This window comes from Rhinatrema bivittatum, chromosome 5, assembly GCF_901001135.1.
Source record: "Rhinatrema bivittatum chromosome 5, aRhiBiv1.1, whole genome shotgun sequence".
Lineage (NCBI taxonomy): Eukaryota > Metazoa > Chordata > Amphibia > Gymnophiona > Rhinatrematidae > Rhinatrema > Rhinatrema bivittatum.
This window is the reverse complement of record NC_042619.1, coordinates 199,132,269-199,158,444: the sequence shown is the minus strand read 5'-3', so window position 1 is coordinate 199,158,444 and position 26,176 is coordinate 199,132,269. Positions and strand designations below refer to the sequence as shown.

The following is a 26,176-nucleotide window of genomic DNA, read 5'->3' as shown; positions in this document are numbered from 1 at the left end:
ACTCAACAAATAAGCCTTGATACTGTTAATGCAACTCCATCATTGCTCTCTGCTTCAACAGGAGAAGGAAAAGGGAAATTAGATTTAGACAGCAACCGAGAGCACTGACTTTTATGGTATGGGGATAACTTGTGATTTGGCTTTTACTACCCTTAACAAATAAGTCTTGATACTCTTAATACAACTCCAACTTTGCTTTCTGCTTCCACAGTAAGGGTAAAGGGAAATTGGATACAAACCGCATCCAACAAGGGCCCTGACTTTTACGGTCTGGGAAACTGATAAGCATGAGGGTAACCTGCACAGTAAGGGTAACCTAACAAGTATGGTTACCTAACCAGGGTAACCTAACAAGTATTTACGAGATTGATTTAATGTAAATAAGTACCTCGCCTTAACTTATAGTTTTAGAACCCAGTTACAATTATGTTCCTTTTATTATATTGCTCAATTTGATTGTTCCTCTCTCTTCTTCTGCCCTATCCTTTCTTGCTGCTCTTCCCCTGCCCCCTTCTCACCCTTTTCTCACCTGCTCCCCCTCTCCCCCACCCCTGTTCATTGTATTTTCCACCTGCTTCAGTTTTTTTGTAAACCGGCATGATATGCCCTATGAATGTCGGTATATTAAAAGTTTCATAAATAAATAAAATAAATAAACAGTGTGGATACTAGTATAAGCTTGCTAGGCAGATTGGGTGGATCACTTGGTCCTTTTCTGCCATCATTTCTATGTTTATTAGACTTCTAGCACTAGCATACAAACATTTCAAAATGTGTGTTTTGTTTGTATTAGCATTCTGCTTTTCAGTTGACAGGGATAATTTGGAATCTTTTAGCTCAGGTGATTCTTTCTTATAGGCACATGGACTATTTTTCTTTTTGTTGGAACCTCTTTATTGGGATGCCCTCATTCTAATGCTTTAATATCCTTTGAAAATACCTCCCTCCGAACAATGTGCTGTCTGCTTTCTCCTTTGTTCTAGTATAAAAGCTGTTCTACATCTTTTTAAAGGTAGTGCCAGCAGCCTGGTTCAACCCTAGTTAAGGTGGAGCCCATTCCTCTGGAAAAGACTCCCCCCTTCTTCCCTTCCCCAGAAGGTTCCTCAGTTCCTTACAAAACTGAATCCCTCTTCCTTGCACCATTATCTCATCCAGGCATTGAGACTCCGAAGCTCTGCCTGTCTCTGGGGATCTGCGCGTGGAACAGGGAGCATTTCAGGGAATGCTACCCTGGAGGTTCTGGAATTCAGCTTTCTACCTATGAGCCTAAATTTGGCTTCCAGGACCTCCTTACCACATTTTCCTATACTAAATGTCATGCCACCAGCCATTGAGCTATCTAGATTCCTAATAATTGAATTTCCAACTCTGACGGCTGGCCTAACCCTTCCCTCCTGGACAGTAGCCCTAGGAGACACATCCTTGGTGCGAGAGGGCAGCTCCTTGCTACAGAATCATTTCCTGCTGCACCAGGTTGATGCTCTCCAACCAGGAGACCTTCCTCCACCAAGGTAGTACCAGGGCTACCAGAATGGAGTTGGAACTTGGTTACTATGTCGCTGAAGGTCTCATCTATATATATCTCTGCCCTAGCTCCTCCAAGTCTGCCACTCTAGCCTCCAAAGATCGGACTCGTGCACCGGGTGTACACACAGAGCCTCTCGGTGGTTAAGAAATCTTACATTTGATGCAGAAGACTGGAAGGCCCTTCTCTTGCTGCTGGATTGCTGCCTTCATCTTAAATTTTGTTGAGTTCTTATTTGAGTTTAGGTTCTTAAGTGAGTAGAACTGTGTAATTGAGTCTTTTAAATGTATTTGCATATTCACTATTTATCTGGTAGTGACCTGCAATGGGATAATAAAACTTTTGATAAGGCCTAGAAAATCCTGTGTTTAAGATAAAAGGATAATTGATTTTTAATGTGACTGTCTCTCCTGCCTATGAATCAAAGGATCAGATGGATAAGGAAAAGAGGGGTAGGAGGAAGTGAAAGACAAACACACACACACAAACTCCTAGTTTTTGCCTACCTTATGGCTAGCTAAACTATCAGTAACATCTATGGTACCTGAAGACTGTAGGGTTGCCAATGTAACACCAGTTTTTAAAAAGGGTTCAAGGGATGATCCAGGAAACTTCAGAATAGTGAGTCTGTCTATGCTAAGCAAAATCATAGAAACTATCATAAAGAACAAAATTTATGAACATATAAATAAGCATAGTTTAATGGGACAAAACCAATATGGATTTAGTGAAGGAAGTCTTATCTCACAAATTTGTAACTTTTTTTTTTTTATTTTGAGGGCATAAATAAACGTGGACAAAGGTGAGCCAGTTGATTATAGTGTATCTGGATTTCCAGAAAGCATATGACAAAGTCCCTCATGAGAGACCTCTTAGGAAATTAAAATATCATTTGATAGGCGACAGTGTCCTATTGTAGATTTCCAACCTGTTAAAAGATAGGAAACAGAGAGTAGGGCTAAATGGTAAATTTTCCCATTGGAGAAAGGCGACTAGTGGAGTGCCCCAGGAATCTATTCTGGGATCACTGCCTTTTAATATATTTATAAATGACCTGGAAATGGGAACGAGTGACGTGATCAGATTTGCCAATGACACAAAATTATTCAAAGCTGTTAAATTACAAGAGGATTATAAGATGTTGCAAGAGGACCTTGCAAAACTGGGAGAATGGACAAGCAAATGGTAAATGAAGTTTAGTTTGACAAGTGTAAAGTAATGCTCATAGGGAAGAGTAACCCAAACTATAGCTTCACAATGTAAGGTTCCACATCAGGAGTCACCACTCAGGAAAAGGATCTAGGTGTCATCTATGAAAATACATTGAAATCTTCTGCTCAGTTTGCAGCAGCCAAGAAAGCAAATAGAATGCTATGGATTATTAGGAAAGGAATGGAGAATAAAACAGAATATCATAATGCATCTGTATCGCTCCATTGTGTGACCTCATCTTGAATATTGTATGCAGTTCTGGTCACCACATCTCTAAAAAGATATTGCAGAATTAGAAAAGGTACAGAGAAGGGCAACCAAAATGATACAAGGGATGGGATGATTTCCCTATGAGGAAAGGCTAAAGAGGTTAGAACTCTTCAGCTTATAGAAGAGACAGCTGAGAGGAGATATGATAGAGTTCTATAAAATGAGTGGAGTGGAACAAATACACGTTTTATTCTTTCAAAGAGTACAAAGAGGGGATACAGTGAAGTTACTAGATAATACATTTAAAACTAATAGAAAATATTGTTTTACTCAATGCATAATTAAGCTCTGAAATTCATTGCCAGAGGTTTTTGTGAAAGCTATTATCCCAGGACAAGCAGGATGCTAGTCCTCACATATGGGTGACATCATTGATGGCGCCTATTGCGGAAAACTTTGTCAAAGTTTCTAGAAACTTTTCACTGGCACTCTGAGCCCACTGAGCATGCCCATCATGCCATGATATTCTCAACCACAGGGGTCTCCCTTCAGTCTTCGGTTTTCTGCGCTGCTGTTGGCATTGCGGAGCAGGAGCCTGTGTGAATTTCTCAGTTTGTCTGATTAAAAATCAGATTTAAAAAGCATTTATTCTCTCCAATATCGGGGTCTCTTGTGTTACCACCGGCTGGTGAGTAAATTTAGTCACTTTTACTCTTTGGAGTAAAAATAATTTTCTTTCATTTTTTCTCTCATTTTCATTGACGACTGTCAATGAAAATATGGCCACGGGATTTAAAAATGTCCCAACTGTAATCTGACAATGTCCATTACAGATCCACACCTTGAGTGTGTCCTTTGCTTAGGTCAAACACACGACGTAACAACCTGTCCCAAGTGTGCTGAAAGGCCCGCCAAGAAAAGATGGATCCTTTATTCCATCTACAACTTTTGCCTTCCCCGTCGACGTCTACGCATTTGTCTCCGGCCGGAGTCTCGAAGCGTTTAATACTCAAAAAGCGTCATCCGGAAGGCTCAGGGGATCGTTCATCGCCGACCCCCATCCGTAGCATCGACGAGCTCAGCGGCGGAACATCGACCAAAGCATCGACATCAGCACAGACACCCATTGTTCCCGAAGGCGCTTCTCTCCCCAGAGAAATCAACCGCCAAACGGCCTCAACTCCAAGAAACACTGAGGCCTTCTACGCCGAGGCCTTCACCAGCCATCGATGCACCGATCACCGAACCTCCACAGGGCCCTGTGGAAGGACCATCAACACCTCCACCGCCACCATGGGTAGCTGCTCTGCATGCACCAGCTATCATGGAGGAATTGACGGATTTTATCCGTCAAACGGTGCTCCAAGCATTAAAGGACCAGCAACCGTCCATACCTTCGCCAACGTCTATACCGGTGCCATCACCGATGTCGGAGCCTGCACCGATGCCGGTACCAACACCGAAGTCTGCACTGATACCGAGACGGCCATCGATGCTGATGCCCTGCCCAATACTGGAACCAATTCCATCAATGACAGCCGGAATTAGCACTGTTCCAGCTTTTGATGAACAGATTTGACGCAATAGTCGGTGCTCTACCATTGGTTCCAACCAAGCCACAAGAAGATGTCCTTGGACGGATACCATTAGATGATCCACAGCCAGGTCCTTCAGGGCTTTCTCGACCACCAAGGTCTTCTCCCACATCTCCATGTCAAGATGACCCATACGATTCCTGGGAAGAAAGACATACAGATACTTCTTCTGAAGGGTTTATGTCTGATCCTTCTCCTCCAGAAGAAAGAAAGAAAAATCTCCACCGGAGGATTTATCCTTTACAAATTTTGTTAAGGATATGGCAGACACCATACCATTCACTTTGGTATCAGAGGAGGACACAAGACAGCAAACACTGGAAGTCCTTCAATTCGTGGACCCTCCAAAAGAAGTCTTGGCTATACCTGTCCACGAAGTACTCCTAGACTTACAGCACAGACTCTGGGAGCATCCATGCTCAGTGCCATCCATAAATAAGAGAGTGGACAGCACTTATTTGGTACAGTCTGTCCCCGGATACCAGAAATCGCAACTGCCACATCAATCAGTTGTTGTGGAGTCTGCACAAAAGAAGTCTAAACGAATAAGACCTCATTCCTCCACTCCTCCAGGCAAGGATCACAGATTCCTGGACTCCTTGGGCAGGAAAATCTATCAAGGGGCCATGCTAAATACAAGGATTGCATCATATCAGTTATATATGACGCGATACCAGAGAAACCTGTGGAAACAGATGCAAGATCTCTCAAATTCGTTACCACAGCAGTATCAAGAAGCAGCTCAAACAATAATACATAAAGGACTTGAAGCTGGCAAGCACGAAGTCCGAGCCGCTGATGACAATTTTGAAACTGCTTCCAGAGTAGCAGCCTCCGGCATAAGTGCACGTCACTGGGCATGGCTTAAGGCCTCTGACCTCAGGCTTGAGGTCCAAGAAAAATTGGTTGATTTGCCATGCATAGGGGACAACCTCTTTGGCTCTAAGGTGCAAGATGCTGTAGCCCAGTTAAAGGAACATACAGAAACCCTGCGTCAACTGTCGTCAGTTCCGCAGGACTCTTCTGCATCTTCATGTCACCGCCCTCCTAGGAAGGAATCTCGAAAGCCTTTCTACAGGCAGAGGCGTTACTACCCTCAAGCATCAAGGGGCAGATCTTCACGTCCGCAGCAAAGATCTCAGCCCAGGCAACTTAGAGTTGATAGGCCTCAACCTCCACTGCAGACAGGACCTGCTGCAGGCTTTTGAGGCCATCACCAGAGACGAAAGCCATCTCCACAACCCACAACCGGAGCTACCAGTAGGAGGCAGTTTCCTCCTTTTACAACCATTGGATACAAATAACAGACCAATGGGTACTCTCCATAATATCTCGGTTACCAACTCAATTTTGTCTCAATTCCAAAAGATTCTCCTCCAAAACCTCTTCCATTAAGCGAAAATCACATAATTCATCTACAAGCAGAATTATCCACCCTTCTGAGAGCCAGGGCTGTAGAACCGGTGCCCCGGACTCAGCAGGGCAGAGGATTCTACTCCTGTTTTTTCCTCATTCCAAAGAAAACCGGAGGCCTACGTCCCATCCTAGACCTCAGAAATCTCAACAAATTTCTGAAGAAAGAAAAGTTCAGGATGGTTTCTCTAGGCACCATGCTTCCACTTCTTCAAACAGGAGATTGGCTTTGTTCTCTGGATCTACAAGACGCTTACACTCACATTCCAATATTCCCTCCTCATCGCAAGTATCTGCGCTTCCTGGTGGGTCATCAGCATTTCCAGTACAGAGTACTACCATTCGGACTCACTTCAGCTCCCAGAGTATTCACAAAATGCCTGGCAGTAATAGCAGCACACTTACACAAGGAAAGTGTCCATGTCTTCCATTATCTGGACGACTGGCTAATCAGGAGTCAATCTCAACAAGGAGCAATAACTTCTCTCAATCGAACAATTGCTCTACTTCACTCTATGGGATTTCTCATCAATTATCAAAAGTCCCATGTCATTCTGTCTCATCTGCTTCAATTCATCGGAGCAGAATTGAACACCATCCTCTCAAAAGCTTTTCTACCCGACGATCGGGCAGAGACACTTGCACTATTGTCAAACTTGCTACACTCAAAGAAACAAGCAACAGCTCATCAGTTTCTGACCTTACTAGGTCACATGGCCTCCACAGTTCATGTCACTCCTATGGCAATATTAGCCATGAGAATAACCCAATGGACTTTAAGATCACAATGGATCCAAGCCATTCAACCACTGTCCTCTCCAATTCAAGTAACCCACCAGCTGCGTTCATCTCTACTTTGGTGGGCGCACAAGGACAACTTGCGCAAGGGCCTGCCCTTCCAGCAACCAGTCCCACAGATAACTTTAACTACAAATGCATCCACCTTGGGTTGGGGAGCTCACATAGACAATCTCCAAACCCAGGGTACTTGGACGAAACTCGAAGCAACATTTCAAATCAATTTCCTGGAACTTCGAGCTATACGTTATGCGCTACATGCGTTCAAGGACTGCCTTTCACACAAGACTGTTCTGATTCAAACGGACAACACAGTAGCCATGTGGTACCTAAACAAACAAGGGGGTACGGGCTCGTATCTCCTTTGTCAAGAAGCTGCACAGATTTGGGACTGGGCCCTGACATACTCCATGTTTCTACGGGCAACTTATCTAGTGGGCATCCACAATGTAGTGGCAGATCGCCTCAGTCATCTGTTCCAACCACACGAATGGTCCCTGGATCTCTTCGTAGCAGCCAGGATATTTCAACTTTGGGGGCAACCATCAATAGACCTCTTTGCATCACACCTGAATCACAAAGTGGATAAGTTCTGCGCTCTGCACAGACAGAAACACCAGTCAGCCAAGGACGCCTTTGCTCGCCCTTGGAACTCAGCCCTTCTATACGCGTATCCTCCGATACCACTCATAACCAATACTCTAGTGAAGCTACATCAGGACAAGGGGTCCATGATACTCATAGCCCCGTATTGGCCTCGACAAGTATGGTTTCCCACACTTCTAGACCTCTCGATCAGAGAACCAATTCGCCTGGGTGTAGCTCCCACTCTCATAACTCAGGATCAGGGTCGGTTGCGCCATTCCAACCTTCAATCCCTATCCCTGACAGCATGGATCTTGAAAGCTTGATCTTACAACCACTCAATCTTTCATCCAATGTCTCTCAAGTGCTTATAGCTTCACGTAAACCTTCAACACGAAAGAATTATTCTTCGAAATGGAAAAGGTTTACTTTTTGGTGCACACAAAAGAACATTGACCCTTTTTCCTGCCCCACAACTTCTCTACTAGACTACTTATGCCATCTTTCAGATTCTGGTCTTCAGACTTCATCTGATTGAGTACATTTAAGTGCAATCTCAGCTTACCATAACAAGATGGGAGATGCACCAATATCCATACATCCTCTTGTGAGTAGATTTATGAGAGGTTTAATTCACTTTAAACCACCAATTCGACCACCTGTCACAGAATGGGACCTGAATCTGATCTTAAAAAGACTCATGCGTTCTCCTTTTGAACCCGTGACTTCCTGTGATCTTAAATTTCTCACATGGAAGACTATCTTCCTCATAGCCATTACATCGGCTAGAAGGGTTAGTGAGTTACAAGCACTTGTCACGTACTCACCCTATACAAAATTCCTACATGACAGAGTGGTTCTCCGTACACATCCAAAATTCCTTCCCAAGGTAGTTACGGAATTCCACTTGAACCAATCCATAGTTTTACCCACATTCTTTCCAAGACCTCATTCTCACCAAGGAGAAACGGGCCTTACATACCTTGGACTGTAAGTGTGCGCTAGCATTTTACTTAGACCGCACTGCAGTCCACAGGAAATCCACTCAACTCTTTGTTTCTTTTGATCCAAACAAACCGGGTAAAGCAGTGGGTAAACATACTATCTCCAACTGGCTAGCAGATTGCATACAGTTTTGCTATGAAAAAGCAGGCCTTCCTCTCCAAGGGCGAGTAAAGGCGCATCCAGTAAGAGCAATGTCAGCCTCAGTAGCACACTATCGTTCAGTGCCAGTAGCTGACATATGTAAAGTAGCAACATGGAGTTCTCTTCACACCTTTGCAGCTCATTACTGTTTGGACAAAGAAGGACGACAAGATTCAGCTTATGGTCAATCTGTCTTAAAGAACTTGTTTCCAGTATAATCCCACTCCTTCTACACCCAACCTGTTCTGATCTTCGGCTGCCTCATTTTCACCAACAATACCTCAGTGTTGCTTCACTACAAAATGACTCAGCCTCTAGCTTGCTAATGACCCATATGTGAGGACTAGCATCCTACTTGTCCAGGGATAAAGCAAAATTGCTTACCTTGTAATAGGTGTTATCCCAGGACAGCAGGATGTAGTCCTCACGAAACCCACCCGCCACCCCGCGGAGTTGGGTCTGATACATTTTATTATTTTATTTTTTGCTAAAGTTTACTGTTACATACGAGACTGAAGGGAGACCCCTGTGGCTGAGAATATCATGGCATGCTGGGCATGCTCAGTGGGCTCAGAGTGCCAGTCAAAAGTTTCTAGAAACTTTGACAGAATGTTTTCCGCAATAGGCTCCATCAATGATGTCACCCATATGTGAGGACTACATCCTGCTGTCCTGAGATAACACCTATTACAAGGTAAGCAATTTTGCTTTAGTGTAGCTCCATTTAAAAAAGGTTTGAACAAGTTTCTGGAGGAAAAGTCCATCAACAATTAAGGTGGACTTGGGAAAATCCACTGCTTATCCCTGGGATAAGCAGCATGGAATCTATCTACTCCCTTGGGATCCTGCCCAGTACTTGTGAACTGGATTGGCCACTGCTGGAAACAGGATATTGGGCTTCCTGGACCTTTTGGTTTGATCCAGTATGGTAAGTCGTATATTCTTTATTTGAAAATATAACATTGATTTCTTGCGGCCAATTAGCAACCAGATTAAATGGATAAACAGACATTAAAGGCCTTGAATCTTGCTGCTGATATAGTGACTTGTAACGTTTTTTTAAAATGATTCTGGCTAGTTTTTTTTTAAATTCCATTTTCCAGCAGTGATAGTAACCTTGACAGAGGGGCATTATTGTGTAATTGCCATTCCATTAAATACCCTCATCTCTGAACATCTATTAAGGCAGGCATGAGTGCTTTTGTATATTTAATACTAGTTCATTGTTTGACTTCAATATCATCTTAAACGTCTCTTAACTTTCAAAACTTATCAGCTCTAAGCTATTTCATCTTTTTCTATGTGCATTTTAGAAAAACTTGCTTCAGAGGTTGGTTCGTCTTATGGCTGCTATTTTGTCCCAGCATTCTCAGGATTATATGCACCATACTGGGATCCTACTGCAAGAGGGTAAGAATGTATCTCTACGTTCACTAGCGGTTTGTTTTTTTTTGTTTTTTTGTTTTGTTTTTTTATTGATACAGATGTATGTTTGAAAAATGATCATCACTGCCCATCACTTTGACAGCAACATATGTTTTGCATAACAGTTAAGACAACTGAAAGTTGCTAGTGAATGGGTGCCATGTTTAATTACCCGTATTGAGTAAACCCAGATAGGTGAAACTCTGAAGTTGCAAAATTTAATCATTGTACTAATCACTATGGCCATAAATATAGAGATGCCATATACACTCATAAACATAGTTGTTAAAGTCTTTAAAAAGACTGTGCCGTGAAAATAATCATTGGTCTTTTCAACAAAGAACTTTTTTGGAAGGTTGTTTTTAAGTATGCAATTAAAATTACTTCACTTTTGCTTTAAAAGCGTATGTGCACAACTTCAAAAAATACTGCCTGACACTTTGCAAGTGTTTCGCCTGCTTGCATCAGGGCAAAATGGAGACTGTTACTTATAAATAGAAACATAGAAAATGACTGCAGAAAAGGACCAAATGGTCCATCCAGTCTGCCCAACAAGCTTATGTTGGCATCTGCTGCACCATACAGATCATTCCCTTACTTAGTTTCCCAATCCGTCAGTCAGGGCCTTTGTTGGTTGCTGTCTGAGTTCAATTCCCTATTACCTCTTGCCATTGAAGCAGAGAGCAGTGTTGGAGTTGCTTCCAAGTATCAGGCTTATTGGTTAAGGATAGTAACAGCCGCATCAGCAAGTTACCCCCATGCTTTTAGTTTTCCCAGACCGTAAAATCCAATGGCCTTCTTGATTGCAGTCTGAATCTAATTCCCCTTTCCTCTTTTCCCACAGCCGTTAAAGCAAAGAGCAATAATGGAGTTGCATCAGCAGTATGAATGCTTATTGTTAAGGGTAGTAACCACCACACCAGCAAGTTAACCCCATGCACTCTTTTCTTCATTTACATCCTCTAGCCTTTAGGGATCCATAGTGTTTATCCCATGCCCCTTTGAAATCTTTCACCGTTTTTGTCTTTACCACCTCCTCCAGAAGGGCATTCAAGGCATCCACCACTCTCTCCATGAAGAAATATTTCCTAACGTTGGTTCTGAGTTGTCCTTTCATTTAGTGACCCTTAGATTTACTGATTTCTTTCCAACGGAAAGGTTTTGTTGATTGTGCATCATTAAAACCTTTCAGGTATTTGAATGTCTGTATGATATCTTCCCTGCACTTCCTCTCCTCCAGGGTATACATATTTAGGTCCTTCAGCCTCTCCCCATAAGTCATTTGATAGAGAGCCATCACCATTTTTGTCATTCTTCTCTAGACCGCCTCCATCCTGTCTCTGTCCCTTTTGAGATACGGTCTCCAGAACTGAACACACTATTCCAGGTGAGGCCTCTCCAAGGACCCTGTACAAGGAACTATCACTTCCTTTTTCGTATTGGTTATTCCTCTCTCTATGCAGCCCAACATTCTTCTGGCTTTAGCTATCGCCTTGTCACATTACTTCGCCGTTTTCAGATCGCTAGATGCTATCACCCCAAGGTCCCTCTTGCTCCATGCACAACAGCCCTTCACCCCCCAAAACATACAGCTGTTTTGGATTACCACACTCCAGATGCATGACTCTGCACTTCTTGGCATTGAATCTCAGCTGCCATATATTCAACCACCTTTCAAGCTTCCTTAAATCATGTCTCATTCTCTCTACTCCTTCCGGCGTGTCCACTCTGCAGATCTTAGTATCATCCGCAAAAAAGACAAACTTTACCTTCTATTCCTTCCACAAAGACATTGAACAGGACCGGTCCCAACACCAATGCTTGCAGTACTCCGCTTAACACAGCTCTCTCTTCAGAGTAGGTTCCATTTACCATCACATGTTGTCTTCTATCCGTCGACCAGTTTGTAATCCAGGCCACCACCTTGGTGCTCACTCCCAAGTTTCTCATTTTATTCACAAGCCTCCTAAGTGGGACCGTATCAAAAGCTTTGCTGAAATCCAAGTAGATGACAATGAGGGCTCTTCCTCGATCCAAGTCCCTAGTTACCCAATCAAAAAAGTCAATCAGATTTGTCTGACAGGACTTTCCTCTGGTGAATCCATGCTGTCTCTGGTCCAGCAATTTTTCTGACTGTAGATAGTTCACTATTCATTCCTTCAGCAGCATCTCCATTACTTTTCCCACCAATGAGGTGAGGCTAACTGGCCAGTAGTTTCCAGCCTCCTCTCTGCTCCCGCTCTTCTCCAATCACTCGGCACCATTCCCGTTTCCAGGGATCTATTGAACAGGTCACGCAGCAGACCCATCAGCACATCTCTAAGCTCCCTCAGTATCCTGGGATGAACCTCATCAGGCCCCATGACTTTGTCCACTTTCAGTTTTCCTAGCTTTTTCCATAAATTCCCTTCTGTAAATGGAGCTTCGTCTACTCCACCCCCCTCCATTTTCTTGTTAACTAGCGATGGTCCTTCTCCAGGGTCTTCTTTAGTGAACACCAAACTGAAGTATTTATTTAATATTTCTGCCATTTCTTCGTCAGACAGGCCATCATGACAGCCACCCGTTTAAATTTGGCCTTGGATCGGCTGGCAGGTAGAAGCCTAGGTGATGCGCAGTCTCCTTCTCTAATGTAGCTGAAAAATGTTTTGTTGCCTTGCTTTACCTCTTTGGCAAGCCTTTCTTTCTACCTGATTTTTTTGCTTTCTTGATTTCTTTGGCTCCCTCATTTTCACCAGATATTCTTCCTTGTGTTCCTCCCTTTGGGATCCTTTATATTTCTTGAATGCTGTTCTTTTTGCTTTATCAGCCACCTCCTTTGAGAACCAGATAGGTTTCATATTTCTCTTGCTTTTCTTTACTTTTCTAACATATAGATTAGATGCCTTTGTAACTGTTCCTTTTAGTTTGGCCCACTGTTGTTCACTTCTCTCATTTTTCTCTCAGTCTTCTAGGTCTCCCTCCAGGTACTTCCCCATTTCAACAAAGTCTGTATTTTTGAAATGCAAAACTCGGGTCTTCATGTGACTTCTCCATATCCTATTTGCAATATCAAAGCATATTGTTTGATCACTGGTGCAGAGGTGGGCACCCACCCAGACATTAGAGATATTATCCTCATTAGTGAGCACTAAATAGAGTATAGCTCCCTCCCTTGTGGGTTCTATTACCATTTGTTTGAACAGAGCCCCTTGCAGGGCATCCACTATCTCTCTACTTCTGTTATATTCTGCAGAAGGGATTCTCTAGTCTACATCTGGCAGATTCAAATCTCCAACAATCAACACTTCTCCCTTCTTTCCCACCTTTTGGATGTTTTCAACCAGATCTCTGTCTAGTTCTTCCGTTTGATTTGAAGGCCTGTAAACCACTCCAGTAAAAATGGATGCACCATCTTTGTTTAGGTCGGCTCATAATGCTTCTTGCAGCTTAGTTGCTTGGATATTGTTTTTGACATAAAGAGCTACCCTTCCCCCTTTTTCTATCCTCTGTCCTTCCTTAAACGTTATAACCCAGTACGGCCATATCCCATTCATGAGATTCCGTGAACCATGTCTCCATAACAGCAACAATGTCTAAGTCAGCCTCCACCATTAGGAATTGCAGGTCTGGGATTTTATTGCACAGACTATGAGCATTTGTGCTTATAGCTTTCTAGTTTTTCTCGTTCAGGTTAACTGCTTTTCTTGATCTTCTTTTGTGCTTTATTCAGCTGACGTTTGTTATCCACTTCACCCATTTCATTTGTATTTGGGAGGGGTGATATTCTAATTTCCTTCTGCCATCCAGTCATCTAGTTTAAATGCCCTATGGCATAGGATTTGAATTTATCTCTTAGGATCCTTTTTCCTGCCACAGACAGATGTAAGCCATCTTTGACATAGAGCCTTTTCCTGTTCCATACACAGCCCCAACCTCCAATATATCCAAAACTTTGTTCCTTACACCAAATTTTAAGCCATACCTTGAAGTTATCTATATGGCTTAGCCTCTTTCCCCTTTCCATGAAAGGTAATACTTCTAAAAAGGCAATAGTCTTCGCCATGTGACTAATCTGCTTCGCCAGAGACTGGAAATCTCTCTGTACCACTTGGATGCTATTTCTAGCAAGGTCATTGGTTCCCAGATGGATGACATCAACTTTAGAGTCTGTGCTTTCTTCTTTGATCACTTTGACTATTTGAATAGCATTTCTACTGGCCGATGATCCTGGAAGGCTTTTAACAGTAGTGTTCCCAAATTAGTGCCTCTGATGACTGAGTCACCCAGCAAAATGAGCTTTTTCTTATAGTTATTGATTGTACTATGGAATTTCTGCATGCATTGGGTTTCTTCTTTCTTTTCAGATAACTACTTCAATCTCTACCGCAAGAGCTTCTTCATTATCTAATACAGAGAAAGCATTTTGTACTTGTTCACTTGAGAGAGCGTGTGTCTCTGCATCACAGGTCTTACTCTACCAAAGCCCATTGTAATCCAGATGTTCTTGGGGTTCTGTACACTCTGTGAAAGTGGGGAAAGGACTTGTGGGCTGCACAATTGTAAGGAATGGGTGTCTTTGGGTCACAGGCCTTAACCTATCTGAACCCACTGTAAACCCCTTTTTTCTGGGCTTTTGATTTTTCTGTGGTAATTGGGAAATGATTCCTGAATACTGTAAAGTATGTGAGGATTTCTTGGTAGTTTCTGATCTTTCTTTATTGCAGCTAATTCAGCTTTAACTTATTTAGTTTCCTTGTCATTAGTTAACTTTCTTCGACTGTTACTTGTAAGGGCCCTGCCCAAAAGTTTTTTGTTTGATGTAAACCGATACGATGTGCGAACGGCTATCGGTACAGAAGAGACTTTAAATAAATAAATAAATAAATAAATAGAGCCAACTCTTTTTTTTTTTTTTTTCTTGGATGAAAGTTCTGAACAAATGGGGCAAACTGTAAGTTTCCAGATTTGCCTCAAAATAAAGGCTCCACAATTGTTACATTGGATAGTCCTCATGTTGCTCAATTGATTTGATGGAGAACACCTAAGAAATTTCCAAATTATCTTGTTTCCAATTATGTATCCAGGCAGACAATATTAGAAGAACAAACCCAGGGGTGGGTGGGTAGAGAGGAGTAGGATGGGAGAGAGTTAAACAGTTAACACTTGCCCAGGGCTGTTCACTGGACTCTGTATCTGTTGTTGAGTTTGAACAGCCCCTCCCCCAGATTAGCTGACTACCTAGAAAAATAGAGAGATTATAGGGCTTGCACTACAGAAATGCAGAAGAATATCACCAAGAAAGCAGTCTAAATTAAGGCTAACTTTTACTTTTTACTTAACTGGCAACAAGAATCTGCAGTTTTGGCTGTCTCCTTCCTCAGCCTTCAATCAAAATAGCAATAATGTTCATTATCACTACTCTTAAATGCATAAAAACTTTCTGTATGCAAATATATGACATGATGGCTGTTCTTACATAGACCACACATATTAAATTTTCGTTACTTGGGACTTGGTTGGCCACTGTTGGACACAGGATACTGCTCTTGATGGACCCTTTGTCTGACCCAGTATGGCAAGTCTTATGTTCTTATGTTAAGACCAGCCATTGTAATACATTTGCATATAAATAGTGGGCGTGTTTTTAAGAGTAGCGATATTTAATCTTATTTGCCATTTGAGTGAAGGTTGAGAGTTTAAGTAACAGTCTCCATTTTTGCTCCTGATGCGGCGGCACATGAAACAGTGTCGAGTGGCATTTTTTAAAGATGTACAAATTTGCTAAAAAAGCTAAGTGGTTTTAATTGCATACTTGAAAAAAATAACCTTCCAAAAAAGTATTTTGTTGAAAAGACCAATGATTATATTCAAGACACAGTCTTTTTAAAGTCTTTATTAAGTCTTTTTATGAATGTACAGTGACTCTATATGATGGTCATGGTGATTAGTACAATGATGAAGTTTCGTAAGTTCATCTCGACCATTTAAGAAGATGAATCGTTTCACATTTGTTTTATTATCCAGTAAGCACTACACACTGTTAAAATAAGAGAGAGGAATTAGAAAACAGTGAAGAAATAATCAACCACAAGGTTGCATAAATATTAAAATTTATAACATCTCCTTTTCTTTGTTCAGTATTTGCACAACTTTCTATTGTAACATGCTCTACAGATTTAAGTCCCTGTGAGTGTAGATGGTGCATTTTTGTGCATGCAGTCACTGATCTGTGCCTGGAATCAGTGACCTATTCTCTCCTAGCTGCCTTGCTTGGCCCCACACGTCTAACGAGTGTGCCTGCTTGCTCAGGTTTCCTGTCACTACTGTTCCCCACTTATCCTCTACTCTCCATGTTTGGGTATGTACTTGAGCAGGAGGGATTGTTAGGCCCTTGAATTGAACCACTTATATGCTCTCCACAGCAGTTTTGTAAAGCTGGATGCTCAGCTACTCACAGATCTATGCAATTACAGTAATAGAGAATTCCTTAAGTGTCCACCAGATATGAGTATGTTGCAGTCTTTTGAATGTAGTTACCCAGCCTCCAATGGCTCACTCATTCTCCCAGTAATAGTCATGCAGATTGGCTCAACAGCATTGAACTTGGGCAGATCCCTAGCAAATATGTCTTAGTTTGTTAGACTTGTCTCTTGTAGCCTTTCCTATACACCTTGTATCACATAGGGCTCAGGTACTTTACTAGCTACTTGCAAAGACTTCAGTCTTTATCAGGCAGTGTGCGGAACTGCTATCCATGCCTTCCATTGGTATGTTTCTCCTACGACAAGCAGGATGGTAGTCCTCACACATGGGTGACATCATCGGATGTAGTCCTAGAAATTTTCTAGAAACTTTGACTGGCACACTGAGCATGCCCAGCATGCCACTATCCACGGGTCCACGTGGGGGTCCCACTTCAGTGTCTTCTTTTCTGCAGAACTGACATCTCGCAGTTGTGGAGTTGGTGGGGGTTTTTTTCTTTTGGAAAACTTCATTCCACGGTCGTTTTTTTGACTTTTCATACACTGGGTTCCTCTTCATCTTCAGTGTAGTCTGTTCCCAGTTGCAGAGTCCTTCAGGGTCTGCCGGTTATCAACCACTTGACGGCTGTTTTTTTATAATGGCATTGGGTTTTCATCAGTGCCCCCAGTGCCCTTGGATTATGTCCCTTATGGATTTATTTATTTATTTTAAAATGATTTCTAGTCCATCCTTCTTTCATTCAGGGCGGATTACAACGAACATTCATAATTTCATGATAATACAAACAGAAGATAAAATAAAATTAATCATTAAAAGCAATTCTAAATAAATATGTTTTTAACACCTTTCTGAATATTTTGGAGTTTTCACAGGTTCTTAATTCTTTTGGCAGCATGTTTTAAAATATTGGGCCGGCTGCAGAAAGTGCTCTTTCACATGTTTTGTCAAGGCGAATGAGTTTAGGAGATGGAATATCTAGGAAGTATTGATTTGCCAAGCGGAAAGATCTGGAGGGAGAATAGAGTTTCATAATAGCATTTGTCCACCGAGAGTGTAGATTGAAGACCAATAAATTCATGAAAGCATTTCCGGACCCTTAATGATTCACTTCCATCAAATGCAGCAACACTGAGCATCTTCTATTAAACTGAAACAGACAATACCAACCAATCACTACAATGTTTTACTTCTTGTTAAACTTTTTATCTCTCCTCTAACTCTAATCCCAGTTAGAATAACCCCTGTTCTATTGTAACTTTTTCTTCCATGCACTTGTTATACTTTTGTAATGTATACTCTTACGTTTTAGCTATGTACGTTATAATGTATTGCTCACCCCTTGTTTTATGTAAACCGACATGATACGAACTTCTGTGAATGCCGGTATAGAAAAACACAAATAAATAAATAAAATAAAATAAATGAATGAACAATTAGTCCAAGTTTATATTGGATCCTAAATGATATAGGTAGCCAATTTAATTGTTTTAGAATGGGTTTGATGTGTTCACGGCTGGACATATTGGTTAATAAATGAGCGGCTGTATTCTGAACGATTTGTAGTGGGTATATTATATATTTAGGAATACCAATAAGTAGTGAATTACAGTAGTCCATAGATGAAAACAAGTGTTTGTAGAATACTCCGAAAATCGTTGGGTTCCAAGAATGGTTTTACATGATGTAGTAGTTGTAATTTATGGTGCGATGATCCGGGTTAGATTTTTTTTATCTGAGTTTGCATGTGTAAAGATTGATCGATTTTGAATTCCAAGATTGCGGACATCTTTGGAGAGTTTAATTGATTGGTTATTTATTAATGTTTCTGATGGAATCGAATCTGATGGATATCTTGAAAGATAAATAATTTCTGTTTTTTGGAGTGCCAATTTGGAGTGTCATTTTAGTCCTGTTGCTGGTCATTCACAAACTAACATTGGTCACCTAGTAATCAAATTTAAAATCCTTAGATTTCAAAGACAAGTGATACATTTAAAACACACAAGTCAATGTTAAAACCCTTAAATTGAGAGAGAGATGCCTACCCCTTAGCCAGCTTTTAAAACTTTAGCAATTTAACAAAATTAAGATACAGACAGAAGTCCAGCAGTGAGATGGGTGATGCATATAGGGAAAACTAACCCATGCTATAGTTACACAATGTTAGGTTCCATATTAGGTGCTACAACCCAAGAAAGAGATCTAGGCGTCATAGTGGATAACACATTGAAATCGTCGGTTCAGTGTGCTGCGGCAGTCAAAAAAGCAAACAGAATGTTGGGAATTATTAGAAAGGGCATGGTGAATAAAACGGAAAATGTCATAATGCTTCTGTATCGCTCCATGGTGAGACCGCACCTTGAATACTGTGTACAATTCTGGTCGCCGCATCTCAAAAAAGATATAATTGCGATGGAGAAGGTACAGAGAAGGGCTACCAAAATAAGGGGAATGGAACAGCTCCCCTATGAGGAAAGACTAAAGAGGTTAGGACTTTTCAGCTTGGAGAAGAGACGGCTGAGGGGGGATAAGATAGAGATGTTTAAAATCATGAGAGGTCTAGAACGGGTAGATGTGAATCGGTTATTTACTCTTTCGGATAATAGAAAGACTAGGGGGCACTCCATGAAGTTAGCATGGGGTACATTTAAAACTAATCGGAGAAAGTTCTTTTTTTACTCAGCGCACAATTAAACTCTGGAATTTGTTGCCAGAAGATGTGGTTAGTGCAGTTAGTATAGCTGTGTTTAAAAAAGGATTGGATAAGTTCTTGGAGGAGAAGTCCATTACCTGCTATGAAGTTCACTTAGAGAATAGCCACTGCCATTAGTAATGGTAACATGGAATAGACTTAGTTTTTGGGTACTTGCCAGGTTCTTATGGCCTGGATTGGCCACTGTTGGAAACAGGATGCTGGGCTTGATGGACCCTTGGTCTGACCCAGTATGGCATGTTCTTAGTCTTTTGCACTGAGTGCCACATGTATGATTTATCCACCTGTTGGTGAGGGGTTGTATGTGTGAGCCCAATGCAAAGAACTCTAGGTTCTCAGAGAATGAGTCTGATCTCTGGAGACCAGAATGACTGACCTGGAGGAGTTGAGATAGAAAGAGAGAGAGACTGAATAGAGGAGAATTTCAGGGAGATAGAGCAATCCTAATTCCGTTCAGCATTCATTGTGCTGCTTTGGAGGAGCAAAGTCACCTGGAAGGAGACCATTTCCTTGGTATGGCAGGATGTGTTCCTGTAACTAGCTACCCTCCAGATGATGCGTTATCCTTTGCACCAATAATATTTCTTCTTTCCAGGGGCGTGTTTCCAGGGGAAATGGTTAGGTTGTAGTCTGTGATTCGGTCATTAGGAATGTAGATATCTGGGTGGCTGCTGAGCTTGAAGATCACTTGGTAAATTGTCTACCTGATGCAAAGGTAGTGGACCTCATGCACCACCTAGATAATGCTGGGGACAAGCCAGCTGTTATAGTACATTTGGGTACCAGTGACATAGGAAGGTGCAGGAGGGAGATTCTGGAGGCTAAATTTAGGCTCTTAGGAAGGAAATTGAAATCCAGAACCTCCTAGGTTACATTCTCAGAAATGCTTCCTATTTCATTTGCAGAAATGAAATAGTTCAGTCTGCTTCCCAGAAGCAGACTGAACTCCAGATTGGATGAGATAATGGTACAGGGAAGAATACTTTAGATTTGTTAGGAATTGGGCAACATTCTGGAAAAGGGAGAGCCTATTTCAACCAAAAAGACTCCACCTTGACTAAAGTGGAACCAGGCTGCTTTTGATAACTTTTTGAAAGATTTAGTAGCTTTTAAACTAGACCTTGGGGGAAAACCAACAGTCATTCAGAAGCATATGGTTGCGAGGCATATACTACCAGCCACCTGCTCAAGATGACGAAACGGATTTTGAAATGGTAGCTGAAATTTAAAAAAGCAAATTAAATTTGGCAACACAATACTGGGAGATTTCAGTTACTCCAGTGTTGATTTGGTCATGCAAACATGAGGACATGCTAGAAGTTAAATTTCTAAGTGCTATAAATGACCGCTTCATGGAGCAACTGGTCCTAGAAAAGATAAGAGGAGCAACTACTTTAAAACTAGTCCTCAGTGGAATGCATGAGGTTGCTGTGGAGCTGCTGAGCAATAGCAGTTATAAGGCAGTCAAATTTGTCATGAAATCACTGGAGGGAGGACATTAAGGAAAGCTATTACAGGCACATATAACTTTAAAAAGGTAGATTATGATAGAATGAGTCCACACTATTGTTTTACAGCAGCCAACTTGAAGGATGCTCTTGCACTCGGCTCAGACGTGATCTGCTCTCCATATCCCTTGGCAGGAGGAGAGTCGCAGCAAAAACAAAACAAAACACAATTACACAGAGTGAAAGGGAGCTTAAAACATGAAACGCAGCGAGATTTGTTATGTTTAGCTTTAAATTCATCATAAATAGTTGTAGTAGAAGATAAGTAGTAAAAATAGCACAAAATAAAAAATTACTTGGGGCTCTGCTTATATTTACAGTTACTGCTTTTACCAATGCAAATATGATTGTCCTTAATTTTTTCATTCTTTCTTTTTCTCTGCAGTACCATCTGTGGCCTTACTCAGTTTACCAATAAAAATCACATTGCCTTTGCGGCTTTAGAAGCTGTCTGCTTCCAAACACGAGAGGTAAAGGTGGCCTGATGCAGTGTGTCTGATTTTGTTTCTTTTCTGGCACTATCTTTTCTCTTATAAATGTACAAACCACAACGTTTAGATTTTTGCTTAGATGTATTCAGTCATCATTCTATTTCCATAGAGGAAAAGGACTACTACTTAAAGGAGGCATCTCCAAGCTTTTAAATAGGTTGATACATGGATTTTTTTCATCATGTTGATATTCTCCAAGGACAAGCAGGATGGCAGCCTTCACATCTGGGTGATCTAATCCAGTGGAGTCCGGCAATGAAAACTTATGTCATCATTTCTAGAACTTTAATTGTGCCTCACTGGGCATGCCCAAGCATGCTATATACCACATGGAAGTACTTTCAGTCTTTCTTTTTCTGCAGAACCTTCTGATCATGCTCCTTTTCTGGGCCTTTAGAATTTTTGCCAGAATAACCAGATCGTTCGTCATGGAGTTCCATGGTTTTATGTTAAACAATTTTTATTGTTTTTCTCTCAACAGTAGCATAAACAAACAAACCAAGAGGAGTGTGGTGTGTCTCTGAACCACTCTCACCTAACAATAAACATAAGTAATTCAGTTAGTACATTTTACCCCAAACCCCACCTACCCCCCATGTCCATCGTCCACTGATGAGAATAGATAAAGAACAAAGTAAGAAAAAGAACAAAAAGAAAAATAAACAAAAAACCCCCCAAAAAACGGAAGCCATCCAGCAAATAAAGTAGAATAATGTCGTAGATAAGGAAATCCAGATGGGATCACTCATTCAGGACAGCACTGCGAACACGTTGCGGTAGAGACTGCAAATAAACATCCCAAATGTCAAGAAATCGCTTCTTATGTTTTGGAGATATCCTCATGAGTGCTGCATCTAGTAGCATCATACGATGAAAGTTATTGCGCCAAGCCCAATACGATGGAGGAGTCTGATCTCTCCAGTGCAGTAATATGACCTTTTTCCCCCACTAAACAGGCCTTACAAATAAGCAATCGAGGTCCCAAACCCCGAATTCGCAATGGAGAAATGCAACCACAGTGGCGAAACTGGGATAGAAACCCCTAATAGTGAACCCAGGTATCTCGTCAATTTAGTCCAGAGGCTATATATAGGAGGGCACTGCCAAAAGGCATGGGACAGCGAACCCAGTGCATGACCACAACATATACACGCAGGGGAAGGGGAAATTTTAAGATGAAAGTCTCCGTAGGCCGATTATATAACATCTACGTAAATATTTGTATTGCATTTCTCTGAAATAAGAATTCACTGAGATTTGGAACACTCGCTTCAAAGAAGCTTTAATAATATATGTGGAGATCGTAAACACCCCATCTCCATTCCACCAGAACAGACCATGTATCCACCACAGTCAATTGTTTAAGAAGCTTATAATACTGTGATAGCGAAGGCACCTTTTTCTTTCTCAAAAGAAAAAATAGCATCAAGCGATTTAAAGTGAGAGGCTTGTCTAATAGAGGTGGGGAGGGAGCCCACATAATGCTGCAATTGTAAATAAGAAAAGACCTCAGAGGCAGAGAGGGCATAAGTTTCCCGAAGTTCAGCAAACGGTAAAATCTTACCCTCCAAATCTAAAACATTTCCCAGCATACATATTCCTCGGCCATGCCACCTCCTATATGTCGCCGTTTGGGAGCCAGGGGTGAATTCGGGATTACCCCCGATGGGTAGGAAATAAGCGCATGTGCGTGGTATCTGTAATAATCTCGTGAGCTTTAGCCAGGAGGTCCTAATGGGCCTAGTACTGTAATTACGCTCTGCACCAAAAACATGGGCAAAGCGACTGCTGGGGCCTGCAAAATAAATTTGAGAGAGAAAGAGGAGGCCAATTCCCCACCTGCAGCAAGATCAATAACAGTGGAGCTATCTAAAAGCCAATCTCGCACCACCCGGAGATTGCTAGCCAGGTTATATATGGCTAAGTCAGGAACTCCCAACCCTCCTCTCCCATCCAAATCAAGGGAATACGAGACTTCCCTCCTCGCCAATAAAAGGTACGCTGGGCTTTGTCCAACTGTCTGATTTCAGCTATACGTAGCTGTAAAGGCAAGTTCTGAAAGATATATAACCACTTTGGCAAAATATTCATTTTAAAGAGATGAATCCTACCTCCTAAGGACAGGGGTAACCTAGCCCAAGCCAATAATTTATCCTGTGTATGTTGCAACAAGGGAAACACGTTTTAGTTTATATAAATGTGAGAGATCTCGGGGTATAATAATACCAAGATACTTAAGAGGAACCCGCCCATTGAAGAGGAAAGTCCTCATCCCACGCAGCTTGCAGAGATTCCGGGAATGCTAGGGCCATAGATTTAGCCAAATTCAGGCGAAGGCCTGAAAAGATGCCAAAGGCCCAAAAAATCTGAAGCAAAGGGTGGAGGGAGTGTTGGGGATCCATAAGAAATACCAAAATATCGTCCGCAAAAGCGGCATATTTAAAGGTGGAAGATTGGAGACGCAGACCTTTAACTGTTCTTGCCTTTTGTATTTTCTGCAGCAAAGGCTCAAGTTGAAGCACAAACAGTAAAGGGGAAAGGGGACACCCTTGCCTTGTACCCCGAGTAATAGAAAAAACCTCTGAATGAGAGCCATTCGCCATCACTGTAGCTTCAGGAGACTGATACAAGAGCCGAACCACATTTAAGAACAAACCCTCGAATCCCATTTGTTGCAACATCCAAAAGAGATATCCCCATTCCACCCTATCAAAAGCCTTTTCAGCGTCAAAACTCACTGCCAGATAGGGCGCACTCATCTGCTGACACATTGTCATGGCTGCCAGAACCTTGCGAATATTTGTCAAAGCGTATCTCCTTCGGATATGGCCCACCAGGTACGGTAGTATTTCAAATAATCGATCTGCCATAATCTTGGCTAGCAATTTTTGATCAAAATTTAACAATGAAACAGGACGATAGGACTCGGGCGCTAATGGATGTTTCCCCTGTTTATAAATGAGGGTAATATTGGCTCTATTAACATGATCCGGAAAGGCTCCAGCAGCAGACAATTCAGAGATGACATTTACCAATGGGGGTCCCACGAGATCCAAGATACAGTTATAGAACTTGGCACCATATCCATCCAGCCCAGGAGCTTTTAAGGGTTTGGCCTTCCGAATCACCAAAGTTACTTCGTCTAGCGTTATTGGCTTATTTAGAAATATTTGTTGATTCTGGGTTAGGTGTGGGAGGGACAGCTGCTCGCAGAAGCGGGCACAGGCTTCCGGGTCCCAGCCTTCCGCGGTATAGAGAGAGCTGTAATACTCCCTAAACCGGCGCAATATATCAGCCACATTAGTTACAACCCGTAGAGCGTATAGCTGGGATGTAACAAGATCGTCGAGCAGCTCGAACCAGGTTGGCATGCATCTTACCCGCTTTATTACTATGTTGATAGAGCTTATATTGATAATACAAAAAACTCTTATGCGCTCTTTGATGCAACAAAGTATTGAGCTCTCCCTGGATTGTAAAGAATCGTACTCTGGCATTATGGGAATTCGTAATATTCAACAAAATTTGAGCTCGGTTCAGTTGAGCAGTCAACGCTAAAATGCGATGATTAATGGCTCTTTTTCGATGGGCCATATAGGAGATAAAATCCCCTCGCAATATCGTCTTAGCAGTATACCAAAACAGGGCTGGTGAGTCCACATGTTGGGCATTTAAGGTGTTAAATCCGCCCAGCGGGCCCGTAAATATACCTGAAATTTGATATCATTAGCTAAATAGAAGGGAAATCTCCAAGAAAAGGAGGCAGGACAATCTCCACCAACTTGCAATTCCAAATGCACCGGTGCATGATCAGATATAATAATTTCCCCAATAGTTACATCCGCTATCTGAGCTAGGCATCGTGCACTAATGAGAAAATAATCAAGACTTGATAAAGTGCCATGAGCTCGAGACATATGGGTAAAATCTTTCTCACCAGGGTGTATTAGACGCCAAGCATCCACCAATTGGAGAGAGTGCTCCAAAAAAGAGGCCCTTTCCCAAATCCCGTTCTGGGTCCCGCAAAGGAGGATCTATCAAGTTGAGGATCCCTAAAGTGTTGGAATTCCCCCCCCCCCCCCCCCCAATTAAGATACAGTCCTCCGCATATGGTAATAGCCGTTGATATATTTCCCGGAAGAATTCCGGGCTATAGTTATTGGGGGCATATATATTGCATAAAATTACCTTAGTCTGCTGTAAATCAGCCACCAAAATAATATAGCGCACTAGAGGATCCTTGATCGTAGTATGAACCCGAATAGGGACATGTTTATTAATCCAAATGACTACTCCTAACGCCTTCTCCCAGTCCTTTGAAGTATCTGATACACAAGAACCACCCCATCATATTATTGATTCTCCGTGGATCTTAGCAACACAGCAATTCCAGTACACCCTGGGAAGATGGTGGTTCCTTAGGGAGAGGGTTCTTCAATGAGCACATGACACCTGCATAGCTGCCCATCCAGGTACCAAGAAAACATTGGAATTACTCTCATGACTATTAGTGGCACAAGTGATAAAAGATGTCTGTCATTATGTCGAGTCCTACCCTAACTGCGCAGTCAATAATTTAAACAAGCCTTTCCAGAAACTCACTGATTCAACATAGCAATCATTACTGTACATTCAGCACAATGTAAATAATTGCTCTTCTTGCCGTTGAGTTACTTATGCTTTGTTCTTCCTCTTCCTCCAGTTCCAGCACCCCTGTTTTATTGTAACTTCTGCTTCTCTTTGCTTTGTTAATATCTAAGGTTATTGTACCCCCGTTCCATGTAAACCGACATATGATTGTATCATGAATGCCAGTATAGAAAAGCAGCAAATAAAAAAAAAATCTCATGCTCAACCCTGGGGACTGGACAGCCATTGCCAGTTCCAAGAAACCATGGTCCCACGTAGCAATGGATTCATCTACTTCTCCATCACACAGGGCACAACATTATTATATATTGATTTATTTTTTATGTAAACTATTCATTGTTTTAGATTTTGATTTTTATTATATATTTTTGTAATTTTGAGCTTTTATAATTTGATAATCTTTGTTCTTTTAAATTTAAATCTTTATTTACATTTGTTTT

The 26,176-nt window shown here is 41.7% G+C and overlaps 1 protein-coding gene across 5 annotated transcripts in view; it reads left to right on the top strand.

Moving 5' to 3' along the window:
* The window catches only part of GK (glycerol kinase), a 381,644-nt gene that overhangs the window by 177,618 nt on the left and 177,850 nt on the right, over positions 1 to 26,176 (top strand). For all 5 annotated transcript variants that reach the window (XR_003856985.1, XR_003856986.1, XM_029603081.1 and 2 more), the window contains exons 14-15: positions 9,798 to 9,894; positions 20,981 to 21,065. Coding sequence is in view for 3 of the 5 variants with exons in the window: in XM_029603081.1 (XP_029458941.1) it covers positions 9,798 to 9,894; positions 20,981 to 21,065 (182 nt within the window). In the remaining 2 variants the exon portion in view is untranslated. The remainder of the gene's footprint in view (positions 1 to 9,797; positions 9,895 to 20,980; positions 21,066 to 26,176) is intronic.